The sequence below is a fragment of the Podarcis raffonei genome, chromosome W, assembly GCF_027172205.1.
Source record: "Podarcis raffonei isolate rPodRaf1 chromosome W, rPodRaf1.pri, whole genome shotgun sequence".
Lineage (NCBI taxonomy): Eukaryota > Metazoa > Chordata > Lepidosauria > Squamata > Lacertidae > Podarcis > Podarcis raffonei.
Genome location: NC_070620.1, coordinates 31,052,458 through 31,070,130, shown reverse-complemented (window position 1 = coordinate 31,070,130; position 17,673 = coordinate 31,052,458). Strand labels below are relative to the sequence as shown.

At 46.3% G+C, this 17,673-nt stretch overlaps 1 protein-coding gene across 1 annotated transcript in view; it reads left to right on the top strand.

Moving 5' to 3' along the window:
• LOC128406013 (unconventional myosin-XVIIIb-like) overlaps positions 1 to 16,446 on the top strand; it is a 176,338-nt gene extending 159,892 nt beyond the window's left edge. The window contains exon 26 of the mRNA XM_053373062.1: positions 15,987 to 16,446. Coding sequence (XP_053229037.1) covers positions 15,987 to 16,271 — 285 coding nt within the window. The 3' untranslated portion in view covers positions 16,272 to 16,446. The remainder of the gene's footprint in view (positions 1 to 15,986) is intronic.
• Positions 16,447 to 17,673: the final 1,227 nt, after the last annotated feature.

Here is a 17,673-nt window from a genome sequence, read left to right as displayed (position 1 = left end):
GTAAGCTGTATTCCATATCCGACCGGGAAATGCAGGAGTTGCGGCAATTTATTGACAAGAACCTGAAGAGAGGTTTCATAAGAGAATCAAAGGCGGTGGGGGGCAGTCCGGTGTTCTTTGTGGACAAAAAGGATACTAATCAGCCCAGATTAGTCGTAGATTACCGGGCCCTGAACCTCGTATCAGAACCCGTGACCTTCCCAATGCCCAGGATTGACAACATTTTAACACGGGTGAGGCAGGGGAAAATCTTTACCAAGCTGGACCTCAGGGGAGCGTACAATTTGATTAGGATGAGGGAGGGGGACGAATGGAAAACCACCATGTTCACCCCCCTGGGAGCCTTTGAGTACTTAGTTATGCCCTTCGGATTACAGTCGGGCTCCACCTGCTTTCAAGCATTCATGCACCACGTGTTGGGGTCCTTGCTGTACAAGAACTGCGTAGCCTTTTTGGATGACGTCTTAATCTATTCTGACAATGAGAAGCAACATGTCAGAGACGTCAGGGAAGTGCTAAAGAGACTGCAGAAGCACCAGTTGTGGGTCAAGCTGGAAAAATGCCAATTTCACGCAAGAGAGGTCGAGTTTCTGGGGTACAAGTTGTCAAACAAGGGCCTAGCTATGGACCCCAGCAAGGTGCAGGCGGTACTGGAATGGAAGGCCCCCAAAACCCGAAGGACGTGCAGAGGTTCCTAGGGTTCAGCAACTTCTACAGGAAGTTCATCAAGAATTTCGCCCACTTGACAGCGCCCATCACAGATTGTCTCAGTAGCAAAAAGAAGTTCGTCTGGACAAAAAGGGCCCAGCAATCCTTTGAAGGACTGAAGAGGGCGTTCGCTTCAGAAGAGCAGCTACTGCACGTGGATCTGGAGAAGCCCATGAGGCTGGAGACCGATGCGTCAGACCGAGCCATCGGAGCGGTACTTTTGCAGCCAGGGGCCCAGCAGGGCTGGAGGCCGTGCGCCTTTTTCTCGAGGAAGCTGAGCAAGTCGGAGCAAAACTACACGGTGTATGACCGCAAACTGCTTGGAATTTATGCAGCATTTCGCCGATGGAGACATCTGTTGATAGGGGCGCAGCACAAGATCCAGGTTTGTACGGATCACAAGAAGTTGGAATACTGGAGGACTGCGCGAGTACTCAACCAGAGACAGATTCGATGGGCACAGGAGTTCTCCAAGTTTTCCTTCGAGATCCGGTATGTGCTGGGAGAGGAAAATGTTAGAGCAGATGCTCTCTCCCGGAAGCCGGAGTACATGGAAGGAGAGGGACCGCCGGAAGTCCGACACGTGTTCCCCGAGAACCGATGGGTGTGTGGGGGAGTGTTGTTTGGGAAACGAGAACTGGCCGGGCTTACTAGAAACGACGAGTTCGCTCAAACTAAAATCAGGGAACTCCGGGAAGGAAGGGAAAACCATGGAGAGTTTGAGGAAAAGGAAGGGCTACTGTATTATATATTTTTTTATTAAATATTTATTAGCATTTTCAAGAATTAAACAAGAGCAAAAAATAAACAAAACAAAAGAAAGATACAAAAATACATAAACAACAAAAAAAGAAAAAGTAGAAAAGAAACACATAAAATTATTCATACTTATTGTTCTTAACCTTATTTCTCAGACCTCCTCACACCTCCCCTTCTTGTATTCCAATTTAAATTATCAGTTCAGCAAGTCCTTAACTTATTTCTTTACCTTAATTTATACATTTATTCTAACATACCATTATTTTACTTTGCTTCTTTTTTCCATTTCCTCCATTTATTTTTTACAATCTTATTTTCAATTAATTTAAAAAAGAAGAAACCAATTTTACCTTATTTAAAAACACACATCAATACTTATACCTCATTAATTGTTCTTAAACCTTTTTCCTAAAGTCGACCAAAATTTCCCTTCCACGATTTACCCAATTTCCTTACCACTAATTAAAAATGAAAAGAAAAACAAATTATCCTTATGTACCCTTTGGATTCCCAACCTCCACCCGCCCTTTTTCCCGGTTCCAGTCCCCAACCAATGTCCATCAGTCTTTATGTTATTTATTTAGCCTGGAGACCTCACGTCCGAGGCCCTTTTATCTCTCTCAGTTCCTTTCTGCCGGTCTCTTTGATGGTCCTTAATGTTAAACCCCAAGTCTCGGAGGGGCTCCGGCCCAGCAGAATCCTTGTTGCTTCCAGCCAGTCTTCCATACTTGAACGCAAAGCCTATGGGGGGCTCCAACTCTTGTTTCAAATTTCTTACAGATCCAGATGTCCCCAAGGCTCCAGCTTTCACCTTCCGCAGATTTATAATCTCCCATTCAGACCAGGCTTTCCACATCCAATTTTTATTGTCCTTTTTTATCATCATGTCAGGCCTCATATTGTAACTCTCCTTTAACTCCTGCACATCTCCTGCTTCTCCTTCATTTTCTTCAAAGACAGCACCTTGCTCCATCATTTCTGCACTTTCAGTTTCATTTACTTGTTCAGTTAAATAGGCTTCCTGTTTCAAGTCCTTATCAGGCTCAAAACTGTTGTTCACTGTCCAGTGTAGTAGTGATATCTTTGTAGACATAACATTGTATTCATCTTTCAAGTTTCCCAAGAGAGCGAGTGTTCTATCCAGTTCTGCTTGAAATTTACGTACTCCAGCCATTTTTGTAATGTAGTATCCCTATTACCCCTCTAGGGGGATTTTAGTTCCTTAATATTCCTTTCAGCTCAAAACCAAAAGTCCAGTTAATTTGTATCAGCCCTCGTTATTTTCAAATAAAACAACAAAAACAGCAGAAACAATGTTCTCTTTTTCCAGCTGGCAACTAGCTGACTCGCAGCTCTCTTGACAGCTGTCAAAATCTTCCATACAACAGACTTTCTCTTAGGACGTTCCCGGGTCTCGGGGGGGGGGGTGAAATTTCAGTCCCCAAATTCTTTTTATCCTCCAGTGAATCCTTATAGTGTCAAAACCGTGAAATCAAGATCTTTTCACTAAAAAACAGGTTCTCTCGACCTTAGTTGCCCAGTCCTTTGCTTTAAATTGTTTACAAAGAGGGGGGGGTGACTTCCTTTTTAGCCCCTTCCCTCTCGTTCCAAATCCAGAATTAAGTTTTTTAACGTTCCAATCTCCGTATTACTCACGGGTTTATATTTTAGAGTCCAGTCGGTCTTGGAAGAAGTTGGCGCTCTCTGTCTATGGCTTGCGGCTTCACTCCGTAGGCGAGGGAGTACTCTCAGCACCACGCCTCACCCTGCCTCCGTTCCGAAGCCTTTAAAAAGGCTCCGGCGCGGATTGGGGGGGCGCAAATGGTGCCCGCCGAGTCTCTGTGTTCACAGGCATCCGCGCCTGTGATTTTAAGGGTCCCCGCTTCGCCGCAGCGGCCAGACCCAGACGCTACGGAGCCGATTCCCTCCGGAGCTCGGAGGGAATCCGCCATTAAACAATGGCGCCAACCCGGAAGTCCCCGGGCTACTGTATTATAAGGGGACGCTGTACATACCGGGGAGACCTTGAGGGGAAGGGTACTTAAACAACTCCACGACAACCCAACAGCTGGGCACTTTGGTCAGCACAAAACCATGCTGCTTGTCACCAGGGAGTTCTGGTGGCCAAGGGTAAGGGAAGATGTACGGGAATATGTACGGGGGTGCGACCGCTGCCAGAGGGCAAAGGGGGAGAGAGCTGCCCCCACAGGGTTACTGGACCCCTTACCCACGCCGGGAAGACCCTGGGAGGTGGTGTCCATAGATTTTATGACAGATTTGCCCAAGTCAAGAGGGAAGACAGCAGTCATGGTAGTAGTCGATCTACTGACAAAAATGTGCCATTTCATAGCTTGCTCACATGCGGTGACGGCAGAGGAAACAGCCAGGTTGTTTGTGGATCACATCTTCAGGCTGCATGGGGCTCCCTCGAGGGTCATCTCAGATCGCGGGAAATAATTTACTTCCCGGTTCTGGAGGAAGCTCATGAGCTTGCTGCAGGTCGAGGTGGGCTTCTCGACGGCGAGACACCCGGAAACCAACGGGCAAGCAGAAAGAGCGAACAGTATACTCCAGCAAAACCTACGCTGCTACGTCAGTGAGAGACAGAACGATTGGGTAGAGAAACTAGCGCTGGCTGAATTTGCATACAATAACGCTGAACATGTATCCACGGGAATGAGCCCGTTCATGGCCAATTATGGGTGTCACCCCAGGGCCTTCCCGGGGAGGGGGGAGGAAGGATGGAGTGTACCTGCGGCAGAGCAGTTTGTGGAAGAAATGGAGGCCTTGCACCAGCAACTCAAGATGAACTTGGAGCGGGCCAAGGAAATTTACAAGAGGCAGGCAGACAAGCACCGTCGGGAAGGGGAGACCATACGGGTGGGAGACCGGGTGTGGTTGTCAACCCAAGGGTTACCCTTTAAGGGAGGGTGCAAGAAGTTGCAGCCGAGGCGGCTGGGACCTTTTGAGGTAACACAGCAGGTGAACCCTGTGGCATTCAAGCTCAAGTTGCCTGACAGCATGAAGATACACCCGGTGTTCCATAGGTCCCTACTCTCACCGTACAGGGAGGGGCGGGAATTCCCGGGGCGGGAGGGAGAAGTCACCACACACCCGCAGGTAGAGGAGAGGGAACACCACAACCAAGCCACGGAAATACTCGATTCAAGGTGGCGAGGGCACAAGGTGGAGTACTTGGTAGCTTGGGAGGGAGAACCCAGGTCAGAAAACACGTGGGTCCCCGCGGAGGCAATCAATGACGGGTATCTTGTGGAGGAGTTCCACAGCCTGTTCCCAGATAAACCAAAACCACTAGTGAGATTCTGGGAGGAGCAATTTGGAACCACAGACGACGAAGAGGACTTTGTGGGTTTTCCTGCCTCCGAAGAGGAGGGAGGAGAAGCCTGGAAGAAGCGGACCATTTGGATCCCTTCCAGTCGGGATTCAGGCCTCATCATGGGACTGAAACTGCCTTGGTCGCACTGGTTGATGATCTCCGGCGGGCTAGGGACAAAGGTGAGAGCTGTTTCCTAGTTCTGCTGGATCTTTCAGCGGCGTTTGATACCATCGACCATAACATCCTTCTGGACCGTCTTGAGGGGCTGGGAGCTGGGGGCACTGTCATACAGTGGTTCCGCTCCTTCCTCCTGGGCCGTGTTCAGAAAGTGGTGGTGGGGGATGAGTGTTCAGACCCCTGGGCTCTCACTTGTGGGGTGCCTCAGGGTTCTGTCCTCTCCCCCATGCTTTTCAACATTTACATGCAGCCGCTGGGAGAGATCATCAGGAGGTTTGGGCTGGGTGTTCATCAGTATGCAGATGATACCCAGCTCTACCTCTCTTTTAAATCAGAACCAGTGAGGGCGGTGAAGGTCCTGTGTGAGTGTCTGGAGGCGGTTGGAGGATGGATGGCGGCTAACAGATTGAGGTTGAATCCTGACAAGACAGAAGTACTGTTTTTGGGGGACAGGAGGCGGGCAGGTGTGGAGGATTCACTGGTCCTGAATGGGGTAACTGTGCCCCTGAAGGACCAGGTGCGCAGCCTGGGAGTCATTTTGGACTCACAGCTGTCCATGGAGGCACAGGTCAAATCTGTGTCCAGGGCAGCTGTTTACCAGCTCCATCTGGTACGTAGGCTGAGACCCTATCTGCCTGCGGACTGTCTCGCCAGAGTGGTGCATGCTCTGGTTATCTCCCGCTTGGACTACTGCAATGCGCTCTACGTGGGGCTACCTTTGAAGGTGACTCGGAAACTACAACTAATCCAGAATGCAGCAGCTAGACTGGTGACTGGGGGCGGCCGCCGAGACCACGTAACACCGGTCTTGAAAGACCTACATTGGCTCCCAGTACGTTTCCGAGCACAATTCAAAGTGTTGGTGCTGACCTTTAAAGCCCTAAACGGCCTCGGTCCAGTATACCTGAAGGAGCGTCTCCACCCCCATCATTCTGCCCGGACGCTGAGGTCCAGCGCCGAGGGCCTTCTGGCGGTTCCCTCAATGCGAGAAGCAAAGCTACAGGGAACCAGGCAGAGGGCCTTCTCGGTAGTGGCGCCCGCCCTGTGGAACGCCCTTCCAGCAGATGTCAAAGAGATAAACAACTACATGACATTCAGAAGACATCTTAAGGCAGCCCTGTTCAGGGAAGTTTTTTAACGTGTGATATTTTATTGTATTTTTTGTTTTTATGGAAGCCGCCCAGAGTGGCTGGGGAGGCCCAGCCAGATGGGCGGGGTATAAATAATAAATTATTATTATTATTATTATTATAAGCGTCAGAGGGAGAAGAATCAGACTGGGAGGTCCACCCCGCGGGAAGAGATCGGAGCGGGTGGGAAGCGGGTTTTGAATCCTCAGAGGATGGCGACAGCTCCTTCCGGGGATTCCCCGCATTGTCGGCCGAGGAAAGGGACGAAGTTGGATCAAAAGGTCGGGCCGGGGGTGGAGGGGGTCCTGGGGGGGATGTGGATGTCAGGGAACTGCCATCGGAGCTAGAGGCAGAGGCAAGGCTCCAAAGCGATGCTGGAGAAGGGCCCAGCAGGGAGAGAGGCAGCTTATCGGCTGGTGAAGGAAATCAGGGTAACACCAGGGATAAAGGGGGGCAGATGGGGGAATCGGCGAGAGGGCTCCAGGACTCCTCGCCGGAGACCAGCAGGGAGAGCACGGGTCCTCCGCTGCCCACACCCACCCTGCGCAGAAGACTTCCGCGCAGGGAGAGTAGGCGGAGAGTTGGCGTCAAAGAACTTCTTTGCTGGAAGAGGTTCAAGAAACGCCCACTGACGGATTCTGCTAGCGACTGAAACAGCCACGAAGTGAAGGGCTGTCCAGACAGAAAAGGTTTAACCAGGCAACCTAGCCAGGAGTGGCGGCAACTTACGCACGAGCAACCCCTATAACCATTACAGTTTCCATATATCATCACCTTCATAGATAACATCGCTCTTTCCATCATTTATCTCGCCAAACTGTCGCTCTTAAGTCCCTCTGAGGAGTTTCACCCACCATATATAAACAGCTCTATTTCTCTCTTTCTCCTCCCAGACTCAAGACCTCCGACAGAACTTCCCAATATGGCAACGGCATTTTTAACTGCGTCATTCCAAAGCTCTTATACATTCCACGCTCTTCTTAAAACATGCTTTGGTTCGAAAGTTTATCTCCACACAACCTTAAATCCACAGCTTAAGTCCTTAAAACGACAATTCTGACTCGTGAGGGGAGGGGATTCTTGTTTAATCACATAAGGAAAGAAAGGAAAGTTTTCCCCCTCCCCCATCAGTCATTTGCCATACCGTATCTTGGCGTATCTTCTCATGTTTTATTCTTTTCTTGTTTTATCAGAGATCTCTTCTGTTAGCAGTCTTTACTCCCCCTCCTTCCTTGAAATATGTGCATTCCTTCATCCAAATTGTTTCTTTTGAAGTTCTTGCAGCTAGTGGCGCGGATAAGGGATGGTGTCCAGGAGCGCCGGAATCCCACAGGAGGGCTTTGTGCCTAGTGCCCCCATCCCCACAAATTCGGGGGTAGTATAGGGCACAGCAGGCAGGGGCAGTCCCCCCCACCATCCTGGGGGGGGGAGTAGGGAGGCTAATTACTCCCATCATAGCCTCCAAATTACCTCATGTGGGTCGGAGAGATGTTATTGTCAGCCATCTTCCGATGCGCCCCCCTAGTGGCCCCCCTCAGCTCTCTGAGTCTTAATTCCCCTCGTTTACTGACGCACATCCACCAAACCCGAAAGTCAGTTGCCCTGTTGTTATATTTTCATTCAGTAGCCTAACAGCCCACGGATAGAAGCTGTTCTTTACCCTGTTGGTGTGACTAAGCATACTTCTATATCTTCTGCCCAAGGGAAAGAGCATGTCAGGGCAAATGTGGACCTGGTCACTTTGCCCCTAAGACGTTAGCTTTCTCTGTGCAAGGATTTGTGTTTTGGGCAGTGCAATGCTATGACTGTCCTGCTCAGAAGTAAATCCTAGTGAGTTCATTGAGGCTTACTTCCAGGTAAGCATATAAGAGGATATCCTAACTCTATGTTACATACCCTTATCATGGCAAGCCACCCAGAGTGGCTGGGGCAATTCAGTCAGATGGGCGGGGTACAAATAATAAAATTATTATTATTATTATTATTATTATTATTATTATTATTATTATTATTATTATTATTATTATTATTATGTTGAGCCAGGCCCTCATAAAATACTCCAAATATCCTCACCTTCTGACATATGTGCTGATGAGGTTATCATCCGTTGGTCTAAGCCTCACCATCTGAACCCAATTTCTCTCATTGTTCTTCTCCAACTTAAAAAAAAATAAAAACCTTTCTAAGCTTGAAACCTCTAACAAGCCTACTCTAAGATTTCTTGGACCACATCTGTTTGGGGTTTATTTGGAAGAGGAGCTGCATGTCTGTTTCACAATAGGACAGGATGGCACACAACTCCCCCCCCCCTCCAGGAACTTCCTGAACACTTCCTTTCTGCTTCCTGGGATGGGAGCAGTGCCAGATTTACGTATAAGCTAAACAAGCTGTAGCTTAGTGCCCCACTCTCTTGGCCCCCCCCCAAAAAAAAACTAAAGGAAAAAAACCTGGATGTACATTTCCAAAATATAAGATAAAAAACAAATAAAATAAAACCTACATACAGCAACTGTGTTTTGTGCTGTGTAGGCTCCTATGAATTACCATATTCAACACAAAAAACAGTAACAATTTGTTGTTGACAAAGGACAGCTGGACATAGAAAGGGCCCCATTACCTTCAGGAGCTGAGGGCCTCATCAAACCTAAATCCAGCCCTGGATGGGAACCATGACTGGGGATTCTTGCAGCATGCAGTGAATGACTCAGTTGAGGGCAAGGTTCAGGCTACTCCTCGGGAGGAGAACCATCAGTATTTCATTTGGATCCCCTTCAGAGGGAGGACACAGTCCTGCCACCATCCTCTCACTTAGAGGATGAGTTCCCTCTGTCTATTCCCATCCTTCCAGAAGCCAAAGTCTTGAAAATAATGAGTGCCCATTAAGCACCCAACCAGCTCTTCCAGGGAAGCAGAGGCTACCACATGCCTGATCAGCCTACAGTTGACTCTGGCTCCTTTCAGATACAGCATCTCTTGATGAACTTGACATCCACTGAAGCTGAATGCTGGAAGAGTCAGGACAGAGAAAATAAAGTCCCAGGATTTGGGCTGTCTTCCAGCTGCAAAGATTCACAATGTGACAGAGAAGTCGCCAAATCTTATAAAGCCCACTGACCACTAACCCTTCCTTCTGATTCATGTGGGTAAAATAATACTGACACACACAGCCTTCAACATATAGCAAGGGAACATGAGACTCTGGGCAGGGACTGAAGTGTGCTGGTCCCGGGGGGGTTACTGTGCGGCATGGTCCATGTCCGGTCCGAGGCTGAAGCGGGGTCCAAGGCAGGGAGACGGGCGTGGTCAGGAACTCTGGCAGAAAGCAGGACAGGGTGCCGGCAGGAACAGGTAACCAACGATGTTGCTCCTGCAACCTGGGACTGGACGGGCTGGCCTTTAACTCCTCTGAGGCATAGGGCGGCCCCGGTCCACAGGTGACTCGCCTTTCCTGGCCTGGAGGCGAGCACTCCTCCTGCAAGAACTTAGTTCCCTCCACCTCTTTGCCCTGAGCCTCTGCAGCTCAGGAGAGGCTGGAGGGTTACTGGACCCAGAGGCAACCTCACCTTCCCCTGACAGGGCTGAGAGAGGAGCGCCTGCAGGCAATGGGTCCTCGATCACCTCCGGAGCCAGAGCAGATTCAGCTGTTGTCTGCTCCTGAGGATCCGGCACAGGTGAGGGCCCTTCAGGTTCAAGCCCCTGCCCCGGCTCAGCCGGCCCTGGAGGTGGCGACTCCTGTGCAGGCTGGGATTCCTCCGGTTCAGCATCTGAATCCGATTCCCAGGCCATCATGAAGAGACTTGGGGCACAGGTGATATTTTCATCACTCCTTCCTGTTGAAGAAGAAGAAGAAGAAGAAGAAAAAGAAGGAGGAGGAGGAGGAGTTTGGATTTGATATCCTGCTTTATCACTACCCTAAGGACTCTCAAAGCAGCTAACAATCTCCTTTCCCTTCCTCCCCCACAACAAACACTCTGTGAGGTGAGTGAGGCTGAGAGACTTCAGAGAAGTGTGACTAGCCCAAGGTCACCCAGCAGCTGCAGGTGGAGGAGCGGTGGTGGCCCAAGAAGACAGAGGAAAACACTGGAGATAAACCACTGGCTGCGCAGGTGGTGTAATGAGGAAGGGTTTGGCTTCTTGGATCATGGTCTTGAGGAAGGACTTCTGGCAAGAGATGGGCTGCACCTCACAGCAGTTGGCACAAATGTGTTTGCTAGGAGTCTTGCGAATCTGATCAGGAGAGCTTTAAACTAGAACTTCAGGGCGAGGGAGACAACATTACAGATGACAGAAGAACTCACAGTGCTAGGGATAATAGTTTCTTTGATGCACAGGAAACTAGCCCTAACCCTAACCCTAACTGAAACCGAAACCAGCTAAAGGGCAAGAAACTACAAGAAAGAAGCAGCTGGAGGGAACAACTCATGGTTTCCATTATCTCTACACAAATGCACAAAGTATGGGAAACAAGACGAATGGAGCTTTTAATGCAGGATGGCAAATATGACTCTGGTAGACATTATTGAAACCGGATGAGACCCATGACTGGAATGTAGGAATTGAGGGGTATAACCTGTTTAAAAGGTATAGACCAAACAGGAAGGGAGGAGGAGTAGCCATTATATATGAAGGATGTGTACACTTGTGAGTGTACGCCTCCAGCAGGAGTCTTCATATGTTCTTACGTTTTTAGTTGGCTTTTCAGGACCCCTTGTCCTGAATGCTCCCTGCCTCACTTGGCCTTGTAGCTGGGCTCTGCCTCCTTCCTGTGCAGCCTCAAACGTCTTGTGTGTGAGGACAGATTCTGGGTTGCAGCTTCAAATACCAAGCACAGTACAGTTAATGGCTGATAACTGTGTGTGCAGAATGCATAATTCAAGATGTGTTAAAAGTCACCTTAAGGGCAAGACGCGACCCATGAAAGTGGATTTTGGAGAATTGGAATTTGCTTGCAAGAAGTGGAATTTATACCTTTGCTAATTTGTTAGTTTTAACTTCTTTGAGTCTGGCTGTGGTGTGTGGAGGGGGAGAAGGAACTAAATTTAAGATGCTTATATTTAATAACAAGATATTGGTGTTTTTTTAAAGGGTGCCTTACTGAAATAGATATCAAAAGCAAACTGACATTTTCAAAAATCAGAACTGCAGATTTGTGGAGTAACTCAGTTTAATTTCCAGGTTCTTGCTTTGAACTTGCTGGCCCATTGAAGCTGAGAAAGGCAGCCCCTGTGCCAGCTGCTCTCCCTGGGGCACCAAGGGTGTTCTGCAGTGCTTTCTGTGGCCTCTGCTCTGTGCTCATGGCTCCTGAGGGCTGCTGGAGGCAGGCAAGAGATTGCTGCTGCTGCCAGTGCCACTGCCTTCCTCTGACCTCCACCACTTGTGATTCATTGGCTGTTTCTGCTAGCAGAAGGAAAGAGCTGCCAATTTGGCCATTGCTTGAAACGCTGCAGAAGAGAGTGACGTTTGCAGCCACTCTCTCAAGCCCTTGTTCGTTAGCGTGACACAAGGTTGGAGATGGCAGAGGCAAACACTGAGGTCTGAAAACAGCAGCAGTGACTATATTTGTATTTAGAGCACGGAATTAATTTATTGTGTCAGATGCATTCTGTGATAAGACCAGCGGAGCATTACAGTGACTGAGGAAGAGAGAGTCCAAGGGGGCTAAGTGGGGAAAGCAGAAGCCATGTTTTGCGCAAACGTTCCCCAGCCAGAACCCATTGTCAGAAAAGTGGGGAAGGCCACCGGCAGTGCTGATTTGTCCTGTTGCAAGGGGACTGTTGCAGGCTGTTTCCATGGGTGCCCAAATGGCAGGAATGAGTTTCCCGATCTGATTCCCTCAGATGTTTTGGAATGCAACTCCCATCAGCCTCCACCTCATCTGACTGGGGCTGATGGGAGTCGTAGTCCAGAGCATCTGAAGGGTTCCAGGTTGGGGAATGCTGGCATTCTGGCATCAAGCCTCCTGAGTTTTCAGCACCAGGTAGAAACCACAATCTTTGTCTTTTTCTCTCAGAGGAATGCTACCATCTCAGCTGCTGCTCAGCTTCTCTGTCTGCAGTGCCCTTATGCATCATATATATGCATTTATATATATATAAAGTTTTACATAACAAATTTATTTGGAGAAGTAGCAGGCTTTAAATTGAACCCCTCTAGAGTCAGACACGACTAAACAACAACAAAAGATGAAACTGTTGGTCAAAAATGTAACAGCACAGGAAAAGGAAGAATTGGAAAATACATCTGGCCTCAAGATCTGTCATAAAACAAAATACCTTGGCATCTGAATCACTCCAAAAAACATCAAATTGGCAAAGATGTACCATAATTGTGACAATGTATGTTGGAAATGTAAAGAAAAAGAAGGTACCTTCTATCATATGTGGTGGACTTGTCCCAAGGTAAAGGACTTCTGGGGAAAAAATTATAATGAATTTTTTAAAAAATGATGAAATATACATTTATTAAGAAACCAGAGGCCTTGGGATAGTTGGTACTGAACTGCCCAAAAAAGACGTGAAAGTATTTTTGTATGCCACAACAGCTGCTAGGATTTTACTAGCCAGTAAATGGAAAACACAAGAATTACCAACGGTAGAAGAATGGCAGATGAAGATGATGGAATTTATGGAGCTGGCGGATCTCACCGGGAGAATCCGCGACCAGAAAGAAGAGGATTACCAAGAAGATTGGAAGAAATTTAAAGACTATTTCAATAAATACTCTTAACATTAAAGATATGTAACCACTTCAAAGAACCAATCAGGCCTAGGACAAAATTAGACCTAAATGTATAAATAAGAAAATGTACTATAAGAAAGGTAAAGAAATTGGAATACGACTGTAATATTGTTTTATGAAATAATGATACTGGAAACTGCTACATTCAAATTAAGAGGAAATTCAGATGGAGGAGATTAGAGGAAGTCAACTAAAATGTTTATGGAATTTGATTTTAATTAATGGAGTTTCTTTTTTCTGTTTAGGTATGTTAAGTCTGTTATTCTTTTTTCTTATTTTTTACTTCTATATTGTGTTGTTGTTGTTACGTTGTTGTGTTGTTGTATATTCTCTGTTTTGTTATGTCTATTGAAAATTAATAAATATTATTGGGGGGGAAACATCAACTTGTTTCAGTATAATTATGTGAAAGTTTGGAAAGAGATCAAAGGGAACCTTGAGATCTGAAGTAGGCTAAACCTCTAATTTTTAGGAAACATTTCCATCATCAAAATGACCGTGGTTCCCAAACTACTTTTTTTTTATTCCAAACAATTCCGATACTGGGTGGAACAGGCTACCTCAAAATCTGGCAAAAAGACATTTCCAAATTTTTATGGCAGGGAAAAAGACATAGAATTAAACATCAATTTTTAATTGATACAAAGGAAAGAGGAGGCTTTCCCCTGGCAGATTTAAAATTATATTATGAGGAAGCCTGTTTCACCTGGATAAAGGAATGGTGCATGCTTTAAGATCCCAACCTCTTAGAAGGGTATGAAAACAGGTACGGATGGCATGCATACCTGTGGTATGGGAAAGTTAAAATTCACAAGAACGTCTTGAATCACATTGTTAGAAAATCCCTGTATATGGTCTGGGAGAAATATAAAGATCTCTTAGAGCCAAAGGCACCTTGGTGGATCTCACCAGTTGAGGCATCTGCGGTAAAAAGGAAAAACACGGGAGGAAATTAGCCAACATATAAAATACTATTAAAGGAAGAAAAAAATGAATTAAAGCTGAAAAGCTTTGAAGAGATAAGAGAGAAAATATCAGATTGGTTCCAATACTTTCAACTATTTGAAACATTCAAAACAGATAAAAAAGGGGGCTTGCGACAGAGGCAATCAGATTGGAAACAGATTTGGTCAATTCCAAAACAAAAGCTCTTTCTAAAGGATACCGACTCCTCCTTGACTGGGAAGTCAAGGAGGAGGAGGTGAAAGTGGCCATGATTAAATGGGCCCAGGATTTTGGGTACAATATAGATCTGATAGAGTGGGAAAATCTATGGAAAGTAAATTGGAAATTTACGGCGTGTTATACGCTGAGGGAAAACTTTCAAAAAATGTAACATCATTGGTACCTGACTCTTTGGAAGCTTTCAAAAATGTATAAAAATGTATCTAGTACTTGTTGGAGATATAAAGAAGGAACCGGTACAATGTTCCATATGTTGTGGTTATGTAAAAAATTTAAGATCTTCTGGGATGACATTTACATAAAACTTTTTAAAATGCTCAGGGTTTTATTTACAAAAAAAAACAGAAGCCTTTTTACTCGGAATTACAGGACCAGACATTCCTAAGAATGTAAGAGAAATATTTTTATACGCCACTGTCGCTGTGAGACTTTTAATAGTGACTAACTGTAAAAGTAATAAAATTGGTTGAATATGCAGAGTTAGCCAAATTAACCGAAAAAATTAAAGACAAGTCAAAGCAAGTATTTATTGCAAAATGAGAGGTTTTCAAAATATACCTTAAGAACAATTGTGGTAGTATGAAATTGGTCACTGCCTTTGAATAACCTCTGTAATTATATTAAGTAAGAAATAAGGACACAGGAGAAATAATACTTTATTATAAAATAATCAGATTGGTTTATGCAACAAGTCTGTAAATATAAAATGAAGTATGGAGATGATGGGAAGTAAAATGTACTTTAAGAAGATTAATTGTCAAAATATATCAATTTATTTTCTTTTTGTTAACTTTGTATCTATGTAACAAATGATGTAAATATATGTTTTACATAACAAATTTAAATTCAGACACACCATTCACCTCCTCATTTAGGATTCCCTGATTCCTTTGACTTCCCTCCCTCCTTCCATGGTTACCAATATCAATCTTTTTTTTTATCTGCTTATCTTATTTTCTCTATTTTGTTCAAAGAATAAGAATCCATTTTTCCATAGTTTTTTGTACATTACAAGCATTAATCAAATCCTGACAAAGCATCCTTCATGCTGTGTGGACATTGTGGCTCTTCTTTGGCTTAAACCTGGTTGCGTGTTGTCCAGGGGCCGTGCGTCCCATTGTGCAGCCTGAGGCAAAACAAGAAGCCACTTCTCCTTGCTTCTCTGGCAGCAGGTGGGGCACCCATGGTGGCTCTAGATGATGGTGACGATAGAGATAAAGAGAAATAATTTATTATTTATACCCGCCCATCTGACTGGGTTTCCCAGAGAAGTGACCGTGGCTTCTTGCAAGATCTTGCAAGATTCCACAAGATTCCTTGGGGCTCTCATGAGAGCTCACCAGAAGCTGCTGCCACAGCTTCTCTGCCAGCAGTGGAGGATGGGTGTGATGCCCATGATGGTGCTACCCCCTCATACTCTGCCACCTGAGACTGCTGCCTCTGTTTTTAAAAATTATTTTTGAATTTTAATTGTACTTGATTGGTGGCTGGCTGCCTTGAAGTCTTGTGAGAGGAAGCAGGAAATTAATTAATGACATTGATTGAAGGAAGGAAGGACCAGCTATTCTGTGGGGTCCCCAGTCTTTTTTGGGGTTGAGGGGCACATCTAGAAATCTAGGAAAATACCTACATTTCCCCCTCAGATAGAAGAGAAGACAGATAAAATGAAAGCAGGCAACAGCCCCCAAAACAAAGCCATCCCCAACCAAGCAAGAAAAAAGAAACCCTTCATTTTAAGAAAAGCTGGGTGGGGTGGTGGAAGAGGCCTTGGCAAGTGCTGGGGGGGGGCGTGTCTGTGCCTGAGGCACAGCCCAATGCTCCCCTCTGCACAAAATTTGCATATGCTAATTTATACTTATGGGTGCAAAGGGGAAAGGGCATGAGATTTGGGGCTTGGTGCAAGTTGCCCACCCTAAGCCTGCCCCTGCTTTCTCTTCCCACCCCCTTTCCAGATTGGCCATCGAGATTTTGATGTGGAGAAGCGACTCCGGCGTGACCTGAAGAGGACTCATGCTCTGCTGGCTGACATGCAGCTCCTGCTGGAGACCTCAGGGGCAGATGCAGGGTTGTCCGGGGGCAGGGAGGAGCTGGAGAAGCTTCGTGGCAAGGTGAGAAGCTGGATGGATGAATTGGTCGACTGCATTTATTATTATTATTATTTATTATTTATTGAATTTAAATACCTCCCTATACCCAGAGGTCTCAGGGTGGTTCACAAAACAGATCACAATATATAAAAGAAAAAGAAAAAACAATAACCCAATAATAGAAGTAAAAGAATTAATCTACATCCCCAACCCATTCTTTATTTTTTAAAGTGCCTTCAGTATAGACAGGCATCTTTCACAGGAAGCATTTAGAATTTAATTAAGGCAATTAGTTAAATAGATTGTTTCTGTCTTTAATTCCTTGGACCACACTAATTAGTCTCTCCTCTGTGTGTTTGCTTCTGCCTTTCTACTGCTTGCAATGGCCAAGCTGTGCTTTCAGCATCTGTTGTTGGAGGGGGAAAGGGATCCTGGAGGAGCTTGGTGTTGTGGACCAGAAACTGCAGGGAGAGAATCCCGAGATGGATCTCCTTAGATTAGGAACGGGGTGGGGTGGAGGAGGAGAGAGAGTCAAAGGGGTGGGGTGGGGGTGTAGAAATCATTCAGTTTAAACATGCAGAGCCCCACATGTGTTGCTAAATGCTTTTCGGGAAATGAGAAGAGTCACAATGTGTTCTTCCATTTATATGCTGCCTTTGCTTTGGCTGTTGTGGAACTCCTGGCGTCAAACACTAGAAGTTTTCTATCCAGGCTCCAGCCCTTGCTGCCAGTTAAGAACATAAGGAGGGTCCTGATGGGTCAGGCCAATCCCTACCCCCCAGTGCAGCCTCCTCTCCTCACCGTGGCAAAGCAGATGTCTCTGGGAAACCCGCAAGCAGGATTCAGGCACAAGAGCCCCTCCTCTCCTTCAGTTTCTAGCAATGGTTATTCAGGGCTGCCCAAGATGTTTTGGCACCTAAGGGAAACTGCAAAATGCTGTGGCTCCTGCTGCCCAAGGCATTCGCCTCACCTACCCTATTGGTAGTCAGAAGTTTTGTTGCCACCACCATAGCCTGGATCAGAGCAAGAGGCGGGTGAGCAAGCAAGCCATGTTGCAATGGACAAGGGGAGGTGCAGACCCAAGGGAACACTAGATAGTGGACTTCTTTCTGGGGTGCAGGTCCCCCCTCCAGCAGGTGCCCAACCATGCTGGTTGATGGCATCCCCTAAATGGAAAAAAACCTGACAAGTTGTTGTAGAAAAGTTTGGCATGTGATGATAAAGTCAAGACTAGCTGCAGGTGTTGGTAAGGGCACAATGACTTTATTCAGGTAACATAAGTGCTGTGCTTTGTAAATACCCAAACAATAATGTTTGCGTGGAAGGCTCCTCAGCCAGCAATCCAGGCGCAACAGATTGGAGGCATGTGAGAATGGGATTAGCAGGTGGTGTGTGGGGAGAAGGGGTGATGGAGACTGCTCACAGCTACTCTGATTCAGTCCTGCAAAGCACATCCCTAGGCCTGACAGAAGAATTGCATGGAGGGTAATGGCAATTTAGTGACACCAGTCTTCCAGAGCCATTAAATCAATAATCTGCTTTGCTTATTTCC